The sequence below is a fragment of the Caretta caretta genome, chromosome 10, assembly GCF_965140235.1.
Source record: "Caretta caretta isolate rCarCar2 chromosome 10, rCarCar1.hap1, whole genome shotgun sequence".
Classification (NCBI taxonomy): domain Eukaryota; kingdom Metazoa; phylum Chordata; order Testudines; family Cheloniidae; genus Caretta; species Caretta caretta.
Window position 1 is genome coordinate 44,979,486 of NC_134215.1, and position 15,350 is coordinate 44,994,835.

At 46.5% G+C, this 15,350-nt stretch overlaps 1 protein-coding gene across 10 annotated transcripts in view; it reads right to left on the bottom strand.

Annotated features, from left to right (window-relative positions):
* The window catches only part of CSNK1G1 (casein kinase 1 gamma 1), a 267,816-nt gene that overhangs the window by 27,163 nt on the left and 225,303 nt on the right, over nt 1–15,350 (bottom strand). For 8 of the 10 annotated variants that reach the window (XM_048866988.2, XM_048866987.2, XM_048866983.2 and 5 more), the window contains one exon: nt 12,671–12,778. In XM_048866988.2, coding sequence (XP_048722945.1) covers nt 12,671–12,778 — 108 coding nt within the window. Of the gene's footprint in view, nt 1–12,015; nt 12,092–12,670; nt 12,779–15,350 lie in introns of all 10 variants that reach the window. The other 2 variants (XR_007358830.2, XR_012670195.1) reach the window with 1 other exon arrangement.

Consider the following 15,350-nt stretch of genomic DNA (forward strand, 5'->3'; position numbering starts at 1 on the left):
ACACTTCCTGCCGCAGAGAGCTTAAAATGGAATTACTACCAAGCATCATGCTGATCGGGGTGCAGATGTCTCTGAAAGAGGCAAGCTTGGCAGCTACCTACTGCTAACAGAAACATGTCTGCAGTTGGGAGTGGTGTGGCCAGTAGCACACTTATTCTTACCCTGAATTGGTTTAGCTTCAGTGTCTAGCCCTTGAATCACATTATGCCTTTGGCTGCTAGATGTTTTAAGGATAAAATCCATTAATGATTGTAAGGTGCTCCAATATTACCCCGGACAGCCACAGAATCACTATGTAGATACTTAGACATAAGTGAGTGCACTAAAACCCACTGAAGATGAAAAATGAATAGACCTAAAGGCAGCACACTGAGCAGTAACTCAAGCTTTAATTGCTGCTGCAGCAGGGGGTTAAGATCTGATGCTGTTGAGATGAGCTACAGCCTACATTAAGTTCCATACTCCAGACAAGCTTGGAGTTTTAACCCTCTTGGTCTCTAGTAACGGAAGGGGAAGAAGTCAAACAATGGCTGTTGGAAGCTCTGATATTCCCTGGCACAAAATGACAGATATAGCTTAACAGGGTAGGTGGCTGCTCTCTTCATGACAGATTAAGCGTGATCTCCTCAGTGTGCCAATAATCATTTAGTTACATAGGGTCTTGTGCTCCCAGGTATCCTGGCCAGCCTACCTGCAAGTTTTTACTTTTCTAGGAAGAAAGGCCCGATGTATAACTATAATCAGAGAGCTCAGCTTAGTTCTGCACTACTTACAAAGGTTACAGGTTAGCACATACATTAAATGCTATAGCATTCTGAAATAGCCATATGACTCCCATCACCTCCTTCTGAGTTGGGTACCTGTATCTGAGAGAAGAACTTGCCCCAACAATTCATTTTTGTTTTAAATGGAGAAAAATAATGTTTAGTTGCTTCTGGGAACATAGCATAAATCACTGATACTTGAGAGTATAACTGCATGTTAAGTCAGTCAATTAACACAAAGTTAAGCAAAAGATCTTCACCCTAATCTATGGCTTGGCTAATAGTGGGCTAAAATGAATTACTCTTTAATTATGCTTTGTCAAAACGTGCTCTGCTGCAGAAATAATTTTCCATGGTACAAAATGCTTTTGGGAAGGATAAACATTCTGAGCACCTGATCACTCTGAGCCAGATACAGACACCTTAGAGAACAGATTTCACTTAGGAAAGTACCTAGTAAAGTACAGTGAAGATGAATCCAAACTCGTTTCTGGCGCCATTCCATTCTCTGGTCTTGGTTTTGTATAATTTGTCCTTTTGAAAGAGCACACAGGAGCAGCTCGTGTACAGAACTACAGACTGAGGCAGGAAGTCTATTGGCCCAAGTTGTTCTATGGAACTCAGCTAAACTGCAACATACCGTCTGTGACCTGGCCTCTTACAGCTAACAGTGAACATCTCAAATCCAAACAGCATGTAGCCTTCTGCCAAGAACAGAACAGGGAGGGGGTGCCACAAAATAAGAGCAAAAGAGAACGGGAGAAGGGGAGTGACAAAACCAGAAAAAAATCCCCAGAAAACAAGAGAGGGAAAAGGGAAGGAGAAAGAAAATGGACAGAAAACAATGGCTGTTATATTCACAAGGAGATGTGCCTGCGAACCGATGGGGAACCTATTCCAAAGAGGTCAGATTTTGACATGGGATTTGTAGTCTAAGTTGACTTTCCAGATATAGTTAGTTCTTTTAGAAGATGGGAAGGAGCACTGGAAAATGTTTCCAGAAGAAACTGATTACACCACAGTGGAGAAGTCTGGTGATCAAGTGGACTTTGCACAGCTTGTCCAGTGTCACCATTTCATCATGGAGAATGCCCACAAGGCACAAATCTCTCCCAGAACAGAAGGAAATTAATAGCAGTAGCTCACAGAGTTACCCTGGCCATACATATCCTCAATAAGGCATAAACACAGGCACAGAAATATAGCAGGGAATTATATGTTGAGACAACTTTACCAACACGGGTACAAGAGAAACTTTCCCCCATCAAACAATGGAAGTAGAACAAAGTACTCTCTGGCAATATAGGAAATGGTCTGAAGATGTGTGCCTTCAGCCAGTATCTTAAGCCCCACACAAGAGTCTTGAATCAGGGTCCTTAGTGATGAATGGGCAGAGGCTCCTCATCCCTTCTGGCTCGGGAGGCAATCTTGTGGTAAGTTCGTATAAGGCCATATGTAAACCTCCAGGAGCTGGGATGACTTAGAGAGAGTACCATACCTCCTGCTACTTACTGGCTTTGGAGCCACTGTTTGTTGGGCTGGGGTGGGTAGTTGAGGGAAGGGAGTTAGTTACCTGCACATGCATATCAGGTGATGTGGCTTGCATCTCATTCATTTATGGTGGAGGGGAAGGGCAGGGCTCTCATCCTCCTGATGAGCCTAGGATTGGCACATGAAGTGATAAGATTTCCAGGTAAGAAACCCAGGCTGCAGAATGTGATCTCTGTTCATAGTGCTCCTATCTGATTTCTGCTTTGCTGCATCTCTCCTAGGTTTGTTTGTACATTGTTTCGAGTGCATGTTTCCACCTTTTTCTTTAGTTAATTTCTACTATGCCTCAGGTTTGGGATGTTTAACAGCACTGTTTTGACACCATATTTCTCCCTCATCTAAACCAGTAGTTGAGGCCAGGGTGCAGTATCACAAGTTGCGTACGAGCACAACACAAACTGCTGAGAGGGAGTTGTAGTTCAGTACTGAGGTGCATCAGAGTACCACTCTGGACACAGATTGGCCAGCAAGGCCTTTCTGGACATTACTGGCATTATGGTAGCACCTAGAGACCCAACCAAGGATTACACTGTTACTTGTTTGTACAGCCAGGGCAAGGGAGGATGAAGTAACAAAATGATCAGAGTTTAACAAAACAGAAGTTTCAGTTCATTCCTTATCTAATCAAGGCCAGACTCATGCCCTTGTAGGCATCATGACAGAGGGAGGTTTGAAAGGATTACAGGGCTGGCACCTTTAGAAATTTTGACATGGAAGGTTTCCTAAACAGAGCAGTATGGGAAAAGGCACACTGGTGTTTGGGGGAGAAGCAGACAGGCAGACTATAGAGGTTGCCATCGCTGAGAGAAAGCAGCAGTTAACAGCTTGACAAATGGCGATGTCACTAGATCTCTATGGTGCAAGGCTGAAACTCTCACAGTATGTACATGAAACTGGAAGTCCCTGTGGTTCAGCTTCATCTGTCCATACTCACAGACCCGACTGAGTTAAAAGGACATGTCATTTAAAAGCCATATTCTTGCTTTAAATAGCATCCTCTCCCCTTCAGGAGTCAGAGGAAGCAATCTGCTGTGGAGTCCTTGCTCTGTGAGACACTCATTTTCCTGGCTATGCTGCCCTTTGTGACAAGCAGACTCCCTTAAGAGTCAGAATTGAGCTATCCAGCAGCCCACATATCACAAGGTCAGTTTTTCACAAGGGCACTTCCCACTTAGCCCTGGTCTACACTAGGACTTTAGGTCGAATTTAGCAGCGTTAAATTGATGTAAACCTGCATCCGTCCACACGATGAAGCCCTTCATTTCGACTTAAAGGGCTCTTAAAATCGATTTCCTTACTCCACCCCTGACAAGTGGATTAGCGCTTAAATCGGCCTTGCGGGGTCGAATTTGGGGTACTGTGGACACAATTTGACGGTATTGGCCTCCGGGAGCTATCCCAGAGTGCTCCATTGTGACCGCTCTGGACAGCACTCTCAACTCAGATGCACTGGCTAGGTAGACAGGAAAAGAACCACGAACATTTGAATCTCATTTCCTGTTTGGCCAGCGTGGCAAGCTGCAGGTGACCATGCAGAACTCATCAGCAGAGGTGACCATGCAGAGCTCATCAGCAGAGGTGACCATGATGGAGTCCCAGAATTGCAAAAGAGCTCCAGCATGGACTGAATGGGAGGTACGGGATCTGATCGCTGTATGGGGAGAGGAATCCGTGCTATCAGAACTCTGTTCCAGTTTTGGAAATGCCAAAACCTTTGTCAAAATCTCCCAGGGCATGAAGGACAGAGGCCATAACAGGGATCCGAAGCAGTGCCGTGTGAAACTTAAGGAGCTGAGGCAAGCCTACCAGAAAACCAGAGAGGCGAACGGCCGCTCCGGGTCAGAGCCCCAAACATGCCGCTTCTATGATGAGCTGCATGCCATTTTAGGGGGTTCAGCCACCACTACCCCAGCCGTGTTGTTTGACTCCTTCAATGGAGATGGAGGCAACACGGAAGCAGGTTTTGGGGACGAAGATGATGATGATGATGATGAGGTTGTAGATAGCTCACAGCAAGCAAACGGAGAAACCGGTTTTCCTGACAGCCAGGAACTGTTTCTCACCCTGGACCTGGAGCCAGTACCCCCCGAACCCACCCAAGGCTGCCTCCTGGACCCGGCAGGTGGAGAAGGGACCTCCGGTGAGTGTACCTTTTAAAATACTATACATGGTTTAAAAGCAAGCATGTGAAAGGATTAATTTGCCCTGGCATTTGCGGCTCTCTTGGATGTACTCCCAAAGCCTTTGCAAAAGGTTTCTGGGGAGGGCAGCCTTATTGCGTCCTCCATGGTAGGACGCTTTACCACTCCAGGCCAGTAACACGTACTCGGGAATCATTGTACAACAAAGCATTGCAGTCTATGTTTGCTGGCGTTCAAACAACGTCCGTTCTTTATCTCTCTGTGTTATCCTCAGGAGAGTGAGATATCATTCATGGTCACCTGGTTGAAATAGGGTGCTTTTCTTCAGGGGACACTCAGAGGTGCCCGTTCCTGCTGGGCTGTTTGTCTGTGGCTGAACAGAAATGTTCCCCGCTGTTAGCCACGGGGAGGGGGGGGGGGAGGGTTGAGGGGGTAGCCACGCGGTGGGGGGAGGCAAAATGCGACCTTGTAACGAAAGCACATGTGCTATGTATGTAATGTTAACAGCAAAGTTTACCCTGAAAGAGTGTAGCCACTGTTTTATAAAATGTGTCTTTTTAAATACCGCTGTCCCTTTTTTTTTCTCCACCAGCTGCATGTGTTTCAATGATCACAGGATCTTCTCCTTCCCAGAGGCTAGTGAAGATTAGAAAGAAAAAAAAACGCACTCGTGATGAAATGTTCTCTGAGCTCATGCTGTCCTCCCACACTGACAGAGCACAGACGAATGCGTGGAGGCAAATAATGTGAGAGTGCAGGAAAGCACAAAATGACCGGGAGGAGAGGTGGCAGGCTGAAGAGAGTAAGTAGTGGGCTGAAGACAGGGCTGAAGCTGAAAGGTGGCGGCAGCGTGATGAGAGGAGGCAGGATTCAATGCTGAGGCTGCTGGAGGATCAAACCAGTATGCTCCAGTGTATGGCTGAGCTGCAGCAAGGGCAGCTGGAGCACAGACTGCCACTACAGCCCCTGTGTAACCAACCGCCCTCCTCCCCAAGTTCCATAGCCTCCACACCCAGACGCCCAAGAACGCGGTGAGGGGGCCACCGGCCAACCAGCCACTCCACCACAGAGGATTGTCCAAAAAACAGAAGGCTGGCATTCAATCAAGTTGTAAACTTTTAAAGTGCTGTGTGGCATTTTCCTTCCCTCCTCCATCAACCCTCCTGGGCTACCTTGGTAGTCATCCCCCTATTTGTGTGATGAATGAATAAAGAATGCATGAATGTGAAGCAACAATGTCTTTATTGCCTCTGCAAGCAGTGATCGAAGGGAGGAGGGGAGGGTGGTTAGCTTACAGGGAAGTAGAGTGAACCAAGGGGCGGGGGGTTTCATCAAGGAGAAACAAACAGAACTTTCACACCGTAGCCTGGCCAGTCATGAAACTTGTTTTCAAAGCTTCTCTGATGCGTACCGCACCCTCCTGTGCTCTTCTAACCGCCCTGGTGTCTGGCTGCGCGTAACCAGCAGCCAGGCGATTTGCCTCAACCTCCCACCCCGCCATAAACGTCTCCCCCTTACTCTCACAGATATTGTGGAGCGCACAGCAAGCAGTAATAACAGTGGGAATATTGGTTTCGCTGAGGTCTAAGCGAGTCAGTAAACTGCGCCAGCGCGCCTTTAAACATCCAAATGCACATTCTACCACCATTCTGCACTTGCTCAGCCTGTAGTTGAACAGCTCCTGACTACTGTCCAGGCTGCCTGTATACGGCTTCATGAGCCATGGCATTACTGGGTAGGCTGGGTCCCCAAGGATACATATAGGCATTTCAACATCCCCAACAGTTATTTTCTGGTCTGGGAATAAAGTCCCTTCCTGCAGCTTTTGAAACAGACCAGAGTTCCTGAAGATGCGAGCGTCAAGTACCTTTCCCGGCCATCCCACGTTGATGTTGGTGAAACGTCCCTTGTGATCCACCAGAGCTTGCAGCACTATCGAAAAGCACCCCTTGCGGTTTATGTACTCGCCTGCTTGGTGCTCCGGTGCCAAGACAGGGATATGGGTTCCGTTTATGGCCCCACCACAGTTAGGCAATCCCATTGCAGCAAAGTCATCCACTATGAGCTGCACATTTCCCAGGGTCACTACCCTTGATATCAGCAGATCTTTGATTGCATGGGCTACTTGTATCACAGCAGCCCTCACAGTAGATTTGCCCACTCCAAATTGATTCCCGACTGACCGGTAGCTGTCTGGCGTTGCAAGCTTCCACAGGGCTATCGCCACTCGCTTCTCAACTGTGAGGGCTGCTCTCATCTTGGTATTCATGCGCTTCAGGGCAGGGGAAAGCAAGTCACAAAGTTCCATGAAAGTGCCCTTATGCATGCAAAAGTTTCGCAGCCACTAGGAATCGTCCCAGACCTGCAACACTATGTGGTCCCACCAGTCTGTGCTTGTTTCCCGAGCCCAGAATCAGCATTCCACAGCATGAACCTGCCCCATTAGCACCATGATGCATGCATTGGCAGGGCCCATGCTTTCAGAGAAATCTGTGTCCATGTCCTGATCACTCATGTGACCACGCTGACGTCGCCTCTTCGCCCGGTATCGCTCTGCCAGGTTCTGGTGCTGCATATACTGCTGGATAATGCGTGTGGTGTTTAATGTGCTCCTAATTGCCAAAGTGAGCTGAGCGGCCTCCATGCTTGCCTTGGTACGGCGTCCGCACAGAAAAAAGGCGCGGAACGATTGTCTGCCGTTGCTCTGATGGAGGGAGGCGCGACTGACAACATGGCTTACAGGGTTGGCTTACAGGGAATTAAAATCAACAAAGGGGGTGGCTTTACATCAATGAGTATTTCAGGCAGGACTTCACGGAGGGTTCCAATAAGGAATGGTGCACCTAAGTAATTGTTCTTATTGGAACAAGCAGGTTGGTCTGGCCTCTGATTGATACATTGCTAGATTATCTTGCTGCACCTTCTCTGTGAGTGACTGCAGTGTGACCTAGAGGAATGAGTCCCCTAGACGGGGGAGGGGGGGAAGCAAATGAGTACAAAACAAATCTGGTCTATTTCTTGTTTTGATCCACTCCATCTATCTTTTACATCTTTGGCTGGGAGCAGACAGTGCAGAAGGATTGCAAGCCATCCACATCTCATGGCTGCTCGGCAGAAGATGGTACAATAGGACTGCTAGCAATCCGTATCGCCTGCCTGCTCACCATAAGATGGTTCAATAGGACTGACTGCAGGACTAAAGAGAATGATCTGGTCAAGTCACTTCTAATGTAGTCCCTGCACCCATGTCTGCCCAGGCGCTCCTGGCCAACGTGGCCAGGAGCACCTCGGACATGACGATGATGGCTACCAGTCCTATTGTACCATCTGCTGCCACAAGGCAATGGATTGCTGCTGCTGTGTAGCAATGCAGTACCGCATCTGCCAGCACCCAGGAGACATATGGTGATGGTTACCTGAGCAGGCTCCATGCTTGCCGTGGTATGGCGTCTGCACAGGTAACTCAAGAAAAAAGGCGCGAAACGATTGTCTGCTGCTGCTTTCACGGAGGGAGGGAGGGAACAGGGGCCTGACAATATGTACCCAGAACCACGCGCAACAATGTTTTAGCCCAATCAGGCACTGGAATCTCAACCCAGAATTCCAATGGGCAGCGGAGACTGTGGGATAGCTACCCACAGTGCAACACTCCGGAAGTCGACGCTTGCCTCGGTACTGTGGAAGCACTCCGCTGAGTTAATGCACTTAATGCACTTAGAGCATTTTCTGTGGGGACACACACACTCAAATATATAAAACCGATTTCTAAAAAACCGACTTCTATAAATTTGACCTAATTTCGTAGTGTAGACTACCCTTAGTGAAGCATCAACCAGGATTTTCTGTAATTCAGGGGCTCCTGACGCCACACCTCATCACTCCCTCTTCCATCAAGGAAAAGAGGTGATTTTCAGAAAAAGAAAAGAAAGGTCCATAGAGTCCATCAAGAACATTCATTAACATGTCTACCTCAAGACAGACATTGGAGCTCACAGAAAAGTAGATTTTAAAAATTACATTTTAATGGTTGAAATGGTCTCTAGATTTTAAAAAACAGCCAGTGGAAATGAGCCATGCCAGGGTGTGCACTGCTATACTGCTGCACTTTGCAGGGGTTAAAGGCACTTTACCTACATCTACATGCCTATTCTATTCTATCCAGGTTCATTTAGCAACCTCACCACCACAGTAACTGAGTGCCATCCAGCAGTTCATTAAATGGCACGACTAACATCTCATGTTTGGTATCTCCCTCAACCTCTTCCCAGGTGAAGAACTGTGTGTTTAGTGAAGTGTTTTTAATGAACATGCTGCTCTGCATTTATATCAGAAGGCCGGTCAAAGAAGTGCTCCTATGCTTGGAGTGAAAGCTGGCGAGGTTTGTGATGGTCCTTTGTTCCTGTGAGTTCATTCCACATTTGTGACTCAACACATTCACGAATATCCTAGGAATGTGTACCTTGCTGTGGCTAATTGCCAAAGTGGTCAATTGATGTGGCCAATAATGTAAGTGGTCAATTTATCTACTCCAAGACTGAAGTAGCAGGGGGAGCTGTAGGACATAACAGATAGAGCTGTGCTGTTGGTCAGACCCAATACGCATGAGCACAGCTGTCTCTTTCAAGAACTCTGAAGTTCATAATAGATACGTCGCTATTTGTGATTATATTAACTGCTCCAAAGCTGTAGCAATGGAAGCCATCTAAATCTAAGCAAATGGGCCAAATTTAAACCAAACGTTAAAGAAAGCTAGAAACAGAAGAAGAGCATTTTTAGATTCTGATTAACTTTTCACCCAGATTGAGAGCAGGTATATTGAAGAAACAAAACTAAAAATGCAAATGTATCAAATTAGCAAGCTTTAATTTGGGGGGAGAATGAACGACTGTAGGGGTTACTTCAAGTAAGTAGAAGATATGAGCAATGAGATTGAAATAGCTAATCAAAGATTGCAATCCAGTTCCCTGCCTCCTCACCCCACCATGCTACCTCAGAACATTACTCTACTCAAGCTGTTGAAGGTGAGCCTTATCCTGGCTAGAGGAGGAGCACAGCCACACAGGCTGAATGTCCTTGTTCAAACTGGGTGAGAGTCTGAATATTAGGCAGTTACACACAGGAAAAAAGGAGCCAAGTTTTCTTTGAGCAAACTTGTCCACCCTTCAACTAGGAAATCCTGAACCTTGCTGAGAACTAAACAGAGTCTGCAAAAGGAAGCAGAACGGAGAGTTAATCAGACTTCTGTTTTCAAAGCTACAGCATCTGCCTTTTAAAAACATTCAGCACAATTAGGTCTGTGCTGGCTTGTTTTAATTTCCACCTAGCAATAGTCGCTAACAACGGCACCTTTCTAGTCAGAGGTTCACCCTTCTCTCTCTCTCGTAGCAGTAGGAGATATATGCTCCTATTAGTTTCCTGATTTAGGATAACAGGGGAAGGGAATCTCCTTTAGAACAGGGGTTCTCAACCTTATTCTTTCAGGGCTCCCGCAACATGATATAAAAACTCCACAGCCCACCTGTGCCACAACTGGTTTTCTGCATATAAAAGCCAGGGCCAGTGTTAGGGGGTAGCAAGCAGGGCAGTTGCCTGGGGCCCCACAGCACAGGGCCCCGATGAAGCTAAGTTGATCAGGCTTTGGCTTCAGCCCCAGGTGGCGGGGCTCAGGGCCCTGGGCTTCAGCCCCATGTAGGGTGGGGCTTTGGCTTTCTGCCTTAGGCCCCAGCAAGTCTAATGCTGGACCCACTTGGAGGACCCCCAAAACCTGCTTACAGCCCCCCCCAGGGTGCCATGGACCCCTGGTTGAGAACCACTGCTTTAAAATACCTTAGCAAAGCATTGAATGACACTGCTCCTCCCTCAGATCATACAAAGTCAACAAATCCAGATCTTAAGTCTTATTTTTACCAGGAAGGTCTCTTCAGGACCTCCCTTTGATTAAATCCCTTCCCCCACTTTCTCGGGTCAGGCTGGACTCTCACTTGCTTCAGGAGTACCATCCCGATATACATAAAACTACTACTACAGATGCACTTTCCTTGAAATGTATTTCACTGCTATAAATCAAAGACAAAGTTAGAAACGGTACTGTTAGAATCACATAGGCCTCTAGATTCAAGAAGTGGAGAGAAAATAGACATGCCAGAGAGCTGCTCCTTATAATAGAGTTGCGTGGACTTAAATAGGTAGCTGAAATAGTAGCTTACATTAAGGGAAACACACCCCTGCCTCAGAGCTTAGAATCTTCTTACTTTCAGAAGAAATTCTTTAGAAGAGGCCATTAGGACCAGACCACTGGGTTATGGCTATGCAGCACAGTGCACCTTGAACCAGTTTAGGAGTGGCCTTGATTCTCACTACCTGAGCTCATGAGGTACATTGCAGAGATGATACACATGGAATTGGAGGAAGAGTTCCTAACAACTCTGACCATCCTCTTGCCACCTACCGATTCACAGAGCAACTCAGCTTTGCTGGAGAATAAGCATATTGACTGTAGCTGTTTAAATGGAAAAACTGCAGAGAGAACAGGACCTACGACATGCTGCCTGGTTTTGGTGCCTATGGTTGGTAAAAGACTCACTTGCATGCCGGGGAGTAAAAATAAAACAATCACTCTTGGAGTTCAGAAGGGTTCACTCTACCCAAACACACATGCCCCTAGAAGTTTCTTTAAGTGACTTTTTGCAAAGAAGTGGTTTGATCAGCATTTAAGAGGATCATCTCTTGGAGGAGGAACTGTTATGTTTGTACAAGATGAATTCCAGAGCAAGAAATTACCGCTTAATTATTTTCCAGTCGAATACTTGGATGACGACACCTCAAACACCTTGAGAGATGGGCTGTTCATTCTCAGCATTATGCAGGAATTAGGGACACTGCTGTGCCATATACTAGCAGGGTTTATTTAGGGGGGAAATAAAAAGAACAAGGAATAAGTAATCTTCAAGTGTCATTATTAGGACATGAAAGATGTGTTATGAACTAGAAATATATGCACTAATATGCCTGAAAGCTAAACCAGGAATGTCTTCCAGGCAGTGAAAAGTAAACAGGAGATACTTTGTGTATGCACACAGTGTCAAAGTCTGTTGGCAGGAGCAGGCAGTCAGAAGCTGCCACCCAGATTAACTCAGCATGAAGGGACTACAGTGTATTTATTAACTAACATTTTAAAGCAGGTTACTATGGAACCCCTGTTACACAGCAATTTGCACTAATAAGCATGCATAAAAATAAACGTTCACATGCAACTATTTTAAAAATCCAGCTGCCAAAAAGCAACACTTCTCAGGAGGGAAATACATTCCTGTTTTATGGTTAACCCACAGCTTTAGAAGTATTTCTGGTCTAAATTTGTTGTTCTTCCACTCAGAGGATAGCTGCATGAACAAGAAAAGCTGAGCCTAGACAGGTTATGGCAATAAGCATTGTTAAATCCACACCAACAACAAAACAGTTAATATGGAATAGCTGAGGACACAGTCTATGGTGTAGGGACTTTAACAAAAGCAGCATGCAGATGGAGAGAAAGGCCCAGTGAGCCGAGAACCACTCACTGTGGGAGGTATGGAGTACCAACAGCTCTAAAAAGGAACTATCAGTTCCAGTGATCTGCTGAACTTCTGATATGTTCTGCATTAACATAGAAAATCCAAACTCTCAACAGCCATGAAATATGAAAAAGACATTAAGGAAAAAAATGGAGAAGGTCATAGACTGACTTTTTATCCTTAAATTTGGAAACAGAGCCCAGCAACCTTCTAGAAAATATATATATATATATATATATAAACAAGAAGAAAAATGATCCACTTGAAATTGTAGACTTTTAAATCCATACACCTAGGTCATGCACCTCCTCAATTCTATTATGATAAACAGCATTTCAGTAATTTTTCTCACTTACAGAAAATAAAATTCAGTTCAAACTATAACCTTCCTAAATTAAGAGGAAATTTACTTGCTGGAAGTGAGATAGGTGTCAACATCAATGGCCTCCGGACATCCCATAGGTGGATGGAGGGAGGAATAAAACACTGACCTACTTTTGTGAACTACATAGTGTTTTAAGCCTTCACTTTATGCATATTAAATTTTCTTAAGAAATGAACTTCACCAGAGGTTTTTACTCCTCTTTCCCTCCACACAAACAGGGGCTGGTGGAGGCATTATGGAAATACGCTAAAGCAAAGACAGTGGTAAGTAACGCACCGGATTTCGAAGAGCATGTTGCTGTGATGGTCGATCCCTATGTGCGTGGCTGTCTCTAGTTATTGCAGATGCCCCGGAATCTACATGAATGGACCCCACTGGAGTAGGCTGCAAAATAAAGCACCCATTATACATAGAAACCAATGCGTTGCCTAGGTTCCACTCCCACGCTACATGCATAGGCTCTACTACTAGGTTAGCTGAGATTCAGTGTGGAAGACCCAGGAAAATATAGGCCTAAAATAGTTTGAACAGCCAAAGAGAATCACAGCAGATGCTGTAAAATCTCTATGAGACTCAAAGGCTTGCTGGACATTTACAGACACTAACATCTAATGGTACACTGAAACACAATACTGTTATATATTGTGACAAAGCTTTGTCCTTGCCTCCGTGGGTCCCGTGTTTCCCGGCGGACTTCGCTAGCCTCAGAGGCTCACTGTGACCCTCCACGTAACCCTTCTTTCTCTAGAGACAAGGGTCACAGTCTACTGAGCTGTTTTCATCATAAGCCAGCAAGGGAGGTGAGGAGAAGTTATCCTTCCTTGCACAGTCTCTGTTGTCTCCCAATCTCAGGGATAAATCAGGGGGCAAAGGTGGGGGGGGGGCCCGGGCCCACCCTCTACTCCGGGCTCCAGCCCAGGGACCCTAATAGTATCAGCTATGGTAGCTGACCTTTTAGAAACATGACGTACAATTCCCTGGGCTACTTCCCCCACAGCAACCCTCCCTTCCTCAAGCTCTGCTTCACCCTTACCTCAGGGCCTCCTTCCTTGTGCCTGATATGGTGTGTACTACTCAGCCTCTCCAACAGCGCAACTTCCTCCCACAGCTCCTGACATGCACACCCTCCTGACTGACTGGGAGGCTTTTAACTAGTTTCAGCCAGCCCCTAATTGGCTTCAGGTGTCCCAATCAACCTAGCATTCTCCCTGCCTTCTGGAAAGTTCTTAATTGGCCCCAGGTGTCTTAATTGACCTGGAACAGCTTCCATTTCACTTAACCTGGTACCAGGGATTTGTTTAGCCTGGAGCTAATATATCTATCTCCCACTACTTTTCTATAGCCATCTGGCCTTGCCCCGTCACATATTGCCCCCCCTGCTCAACACCATAGAGTTGGGCAACTTGGGATGCCAGGCAGTATGCTCGTGACAGACCATCAGTGTTGCCATGGTGGTCCAGCCCTGTGCCGTATGCAGAACTGGAATGGTTGGAAGGATAAGAACCACCCTTGCATTCTTTTCCTTATTCTGCTGCATCCACTGGAGGGGTGCATGGTCTGTCACAAGAGTAAATCGCTGACCTAAGAGGTAATAACGCAGTGTCTCCATAGCCCATTTGACAGCAAGGCATTCTCTCTCGACTTCTCCGTATTTCTGTTCTCTTGGGAGAAGCTTTCTGCTTAGGTAGAGGATCGGGTGTTCCTCTTCTCCCACCATTTGCGACAGAACTGCTTCCAACCCCACTTCGGAAGCATCTGTTTGTACAATAAATTCCCTGTTAAAGTCCGGGGCTATGAGTATGGGGTCATTACAGAGGGCCAGCCGAAGGTCTGTAAGTGCCCCCTCTACTGAGTCGGTCCACTTTACCATGTCTGGACCGCGGGCCTTCAACAGGTCCGTTAGGGGATTTGCCCTAGTGGCAAAGTGGGGAATAAACCATCGGTAGTAGCCTACCACACTTAGGAACGCATGGACCTGCTTCTTTCGGGTCGGCTGGGGCCAGTTTTGAATTGCCTCTAGCTTATTCGTTTGGGGCTTCACTATGCCCCTTCCCACAATATATCCCAGGTACCTAGCCTCTGCTAGCCCTATGGAGCATTTAGTGGGATTAGCAGTGAGGCCAGCCCGCCTTAAGGTGCGCAGTACTGCCTCAACTTTCTCCAAGTGGGTTCCCCAGTCTAGTGTATAGATGATGACATCATCTAGGTATGCAGCTGCATAACTAGTATGGGGGCGCAGCAGCTTATCCATGAGGTGCTGGAATGTGGCTGGGGCCCCATGTAGCCCAAAAGGGAGGACAGTGTACTGGAATAGCCCATCTGGGATGGTGAATGTTGTCTTTTCTTTAGCTTCTTTGGTCAGAGGAATCTGCCAGTACCCTTTTGTCAGATCCAGTGTAGTCAAGAATCGGGCACTACCCAGTCAGTCAACCAGTTCGTCGATGCGTGGTATGGGGTATGCATCAAACTGGGATATTTCACTCAGTCGGCGAAAGTCATCACAGAATCTCATGGTACCGTCAGGTTTAGGCACTAGAACAATGGGACTGGACCACTGACTGTAAGATTCTTCAATAACCCCTAATTCTAACATTTTCTTTACTTCGGCCTTGATTTCTTCTCTTTTGGCTGCTGGGATTCGGTAGGGTCTCAATGTTACCTTGGGTCCGGGGATCGTGCGGATATGGTGATAGGTCTCAGTCATCCACCCTGGTTTTGTAGAGAACACATCTCTGTTGCAATTAATCATGTCGGCTGCCTTGATCTTTTGGATCGGCGTCAAGTCGGATGATATCCTCACTTGCTCGTGTAAATTATCCTCCTGGGGAAGGGTCTCCTGCATGACTAAGCATGCCTCTCGATCGTGCCCAGGTTTCAGAAGATTTATGTGGTAAATTTGCTCCGATTTCCGGTGGCCTGGCTGCCACACCTTATAGTTCACCTCTCCCATGGCTTC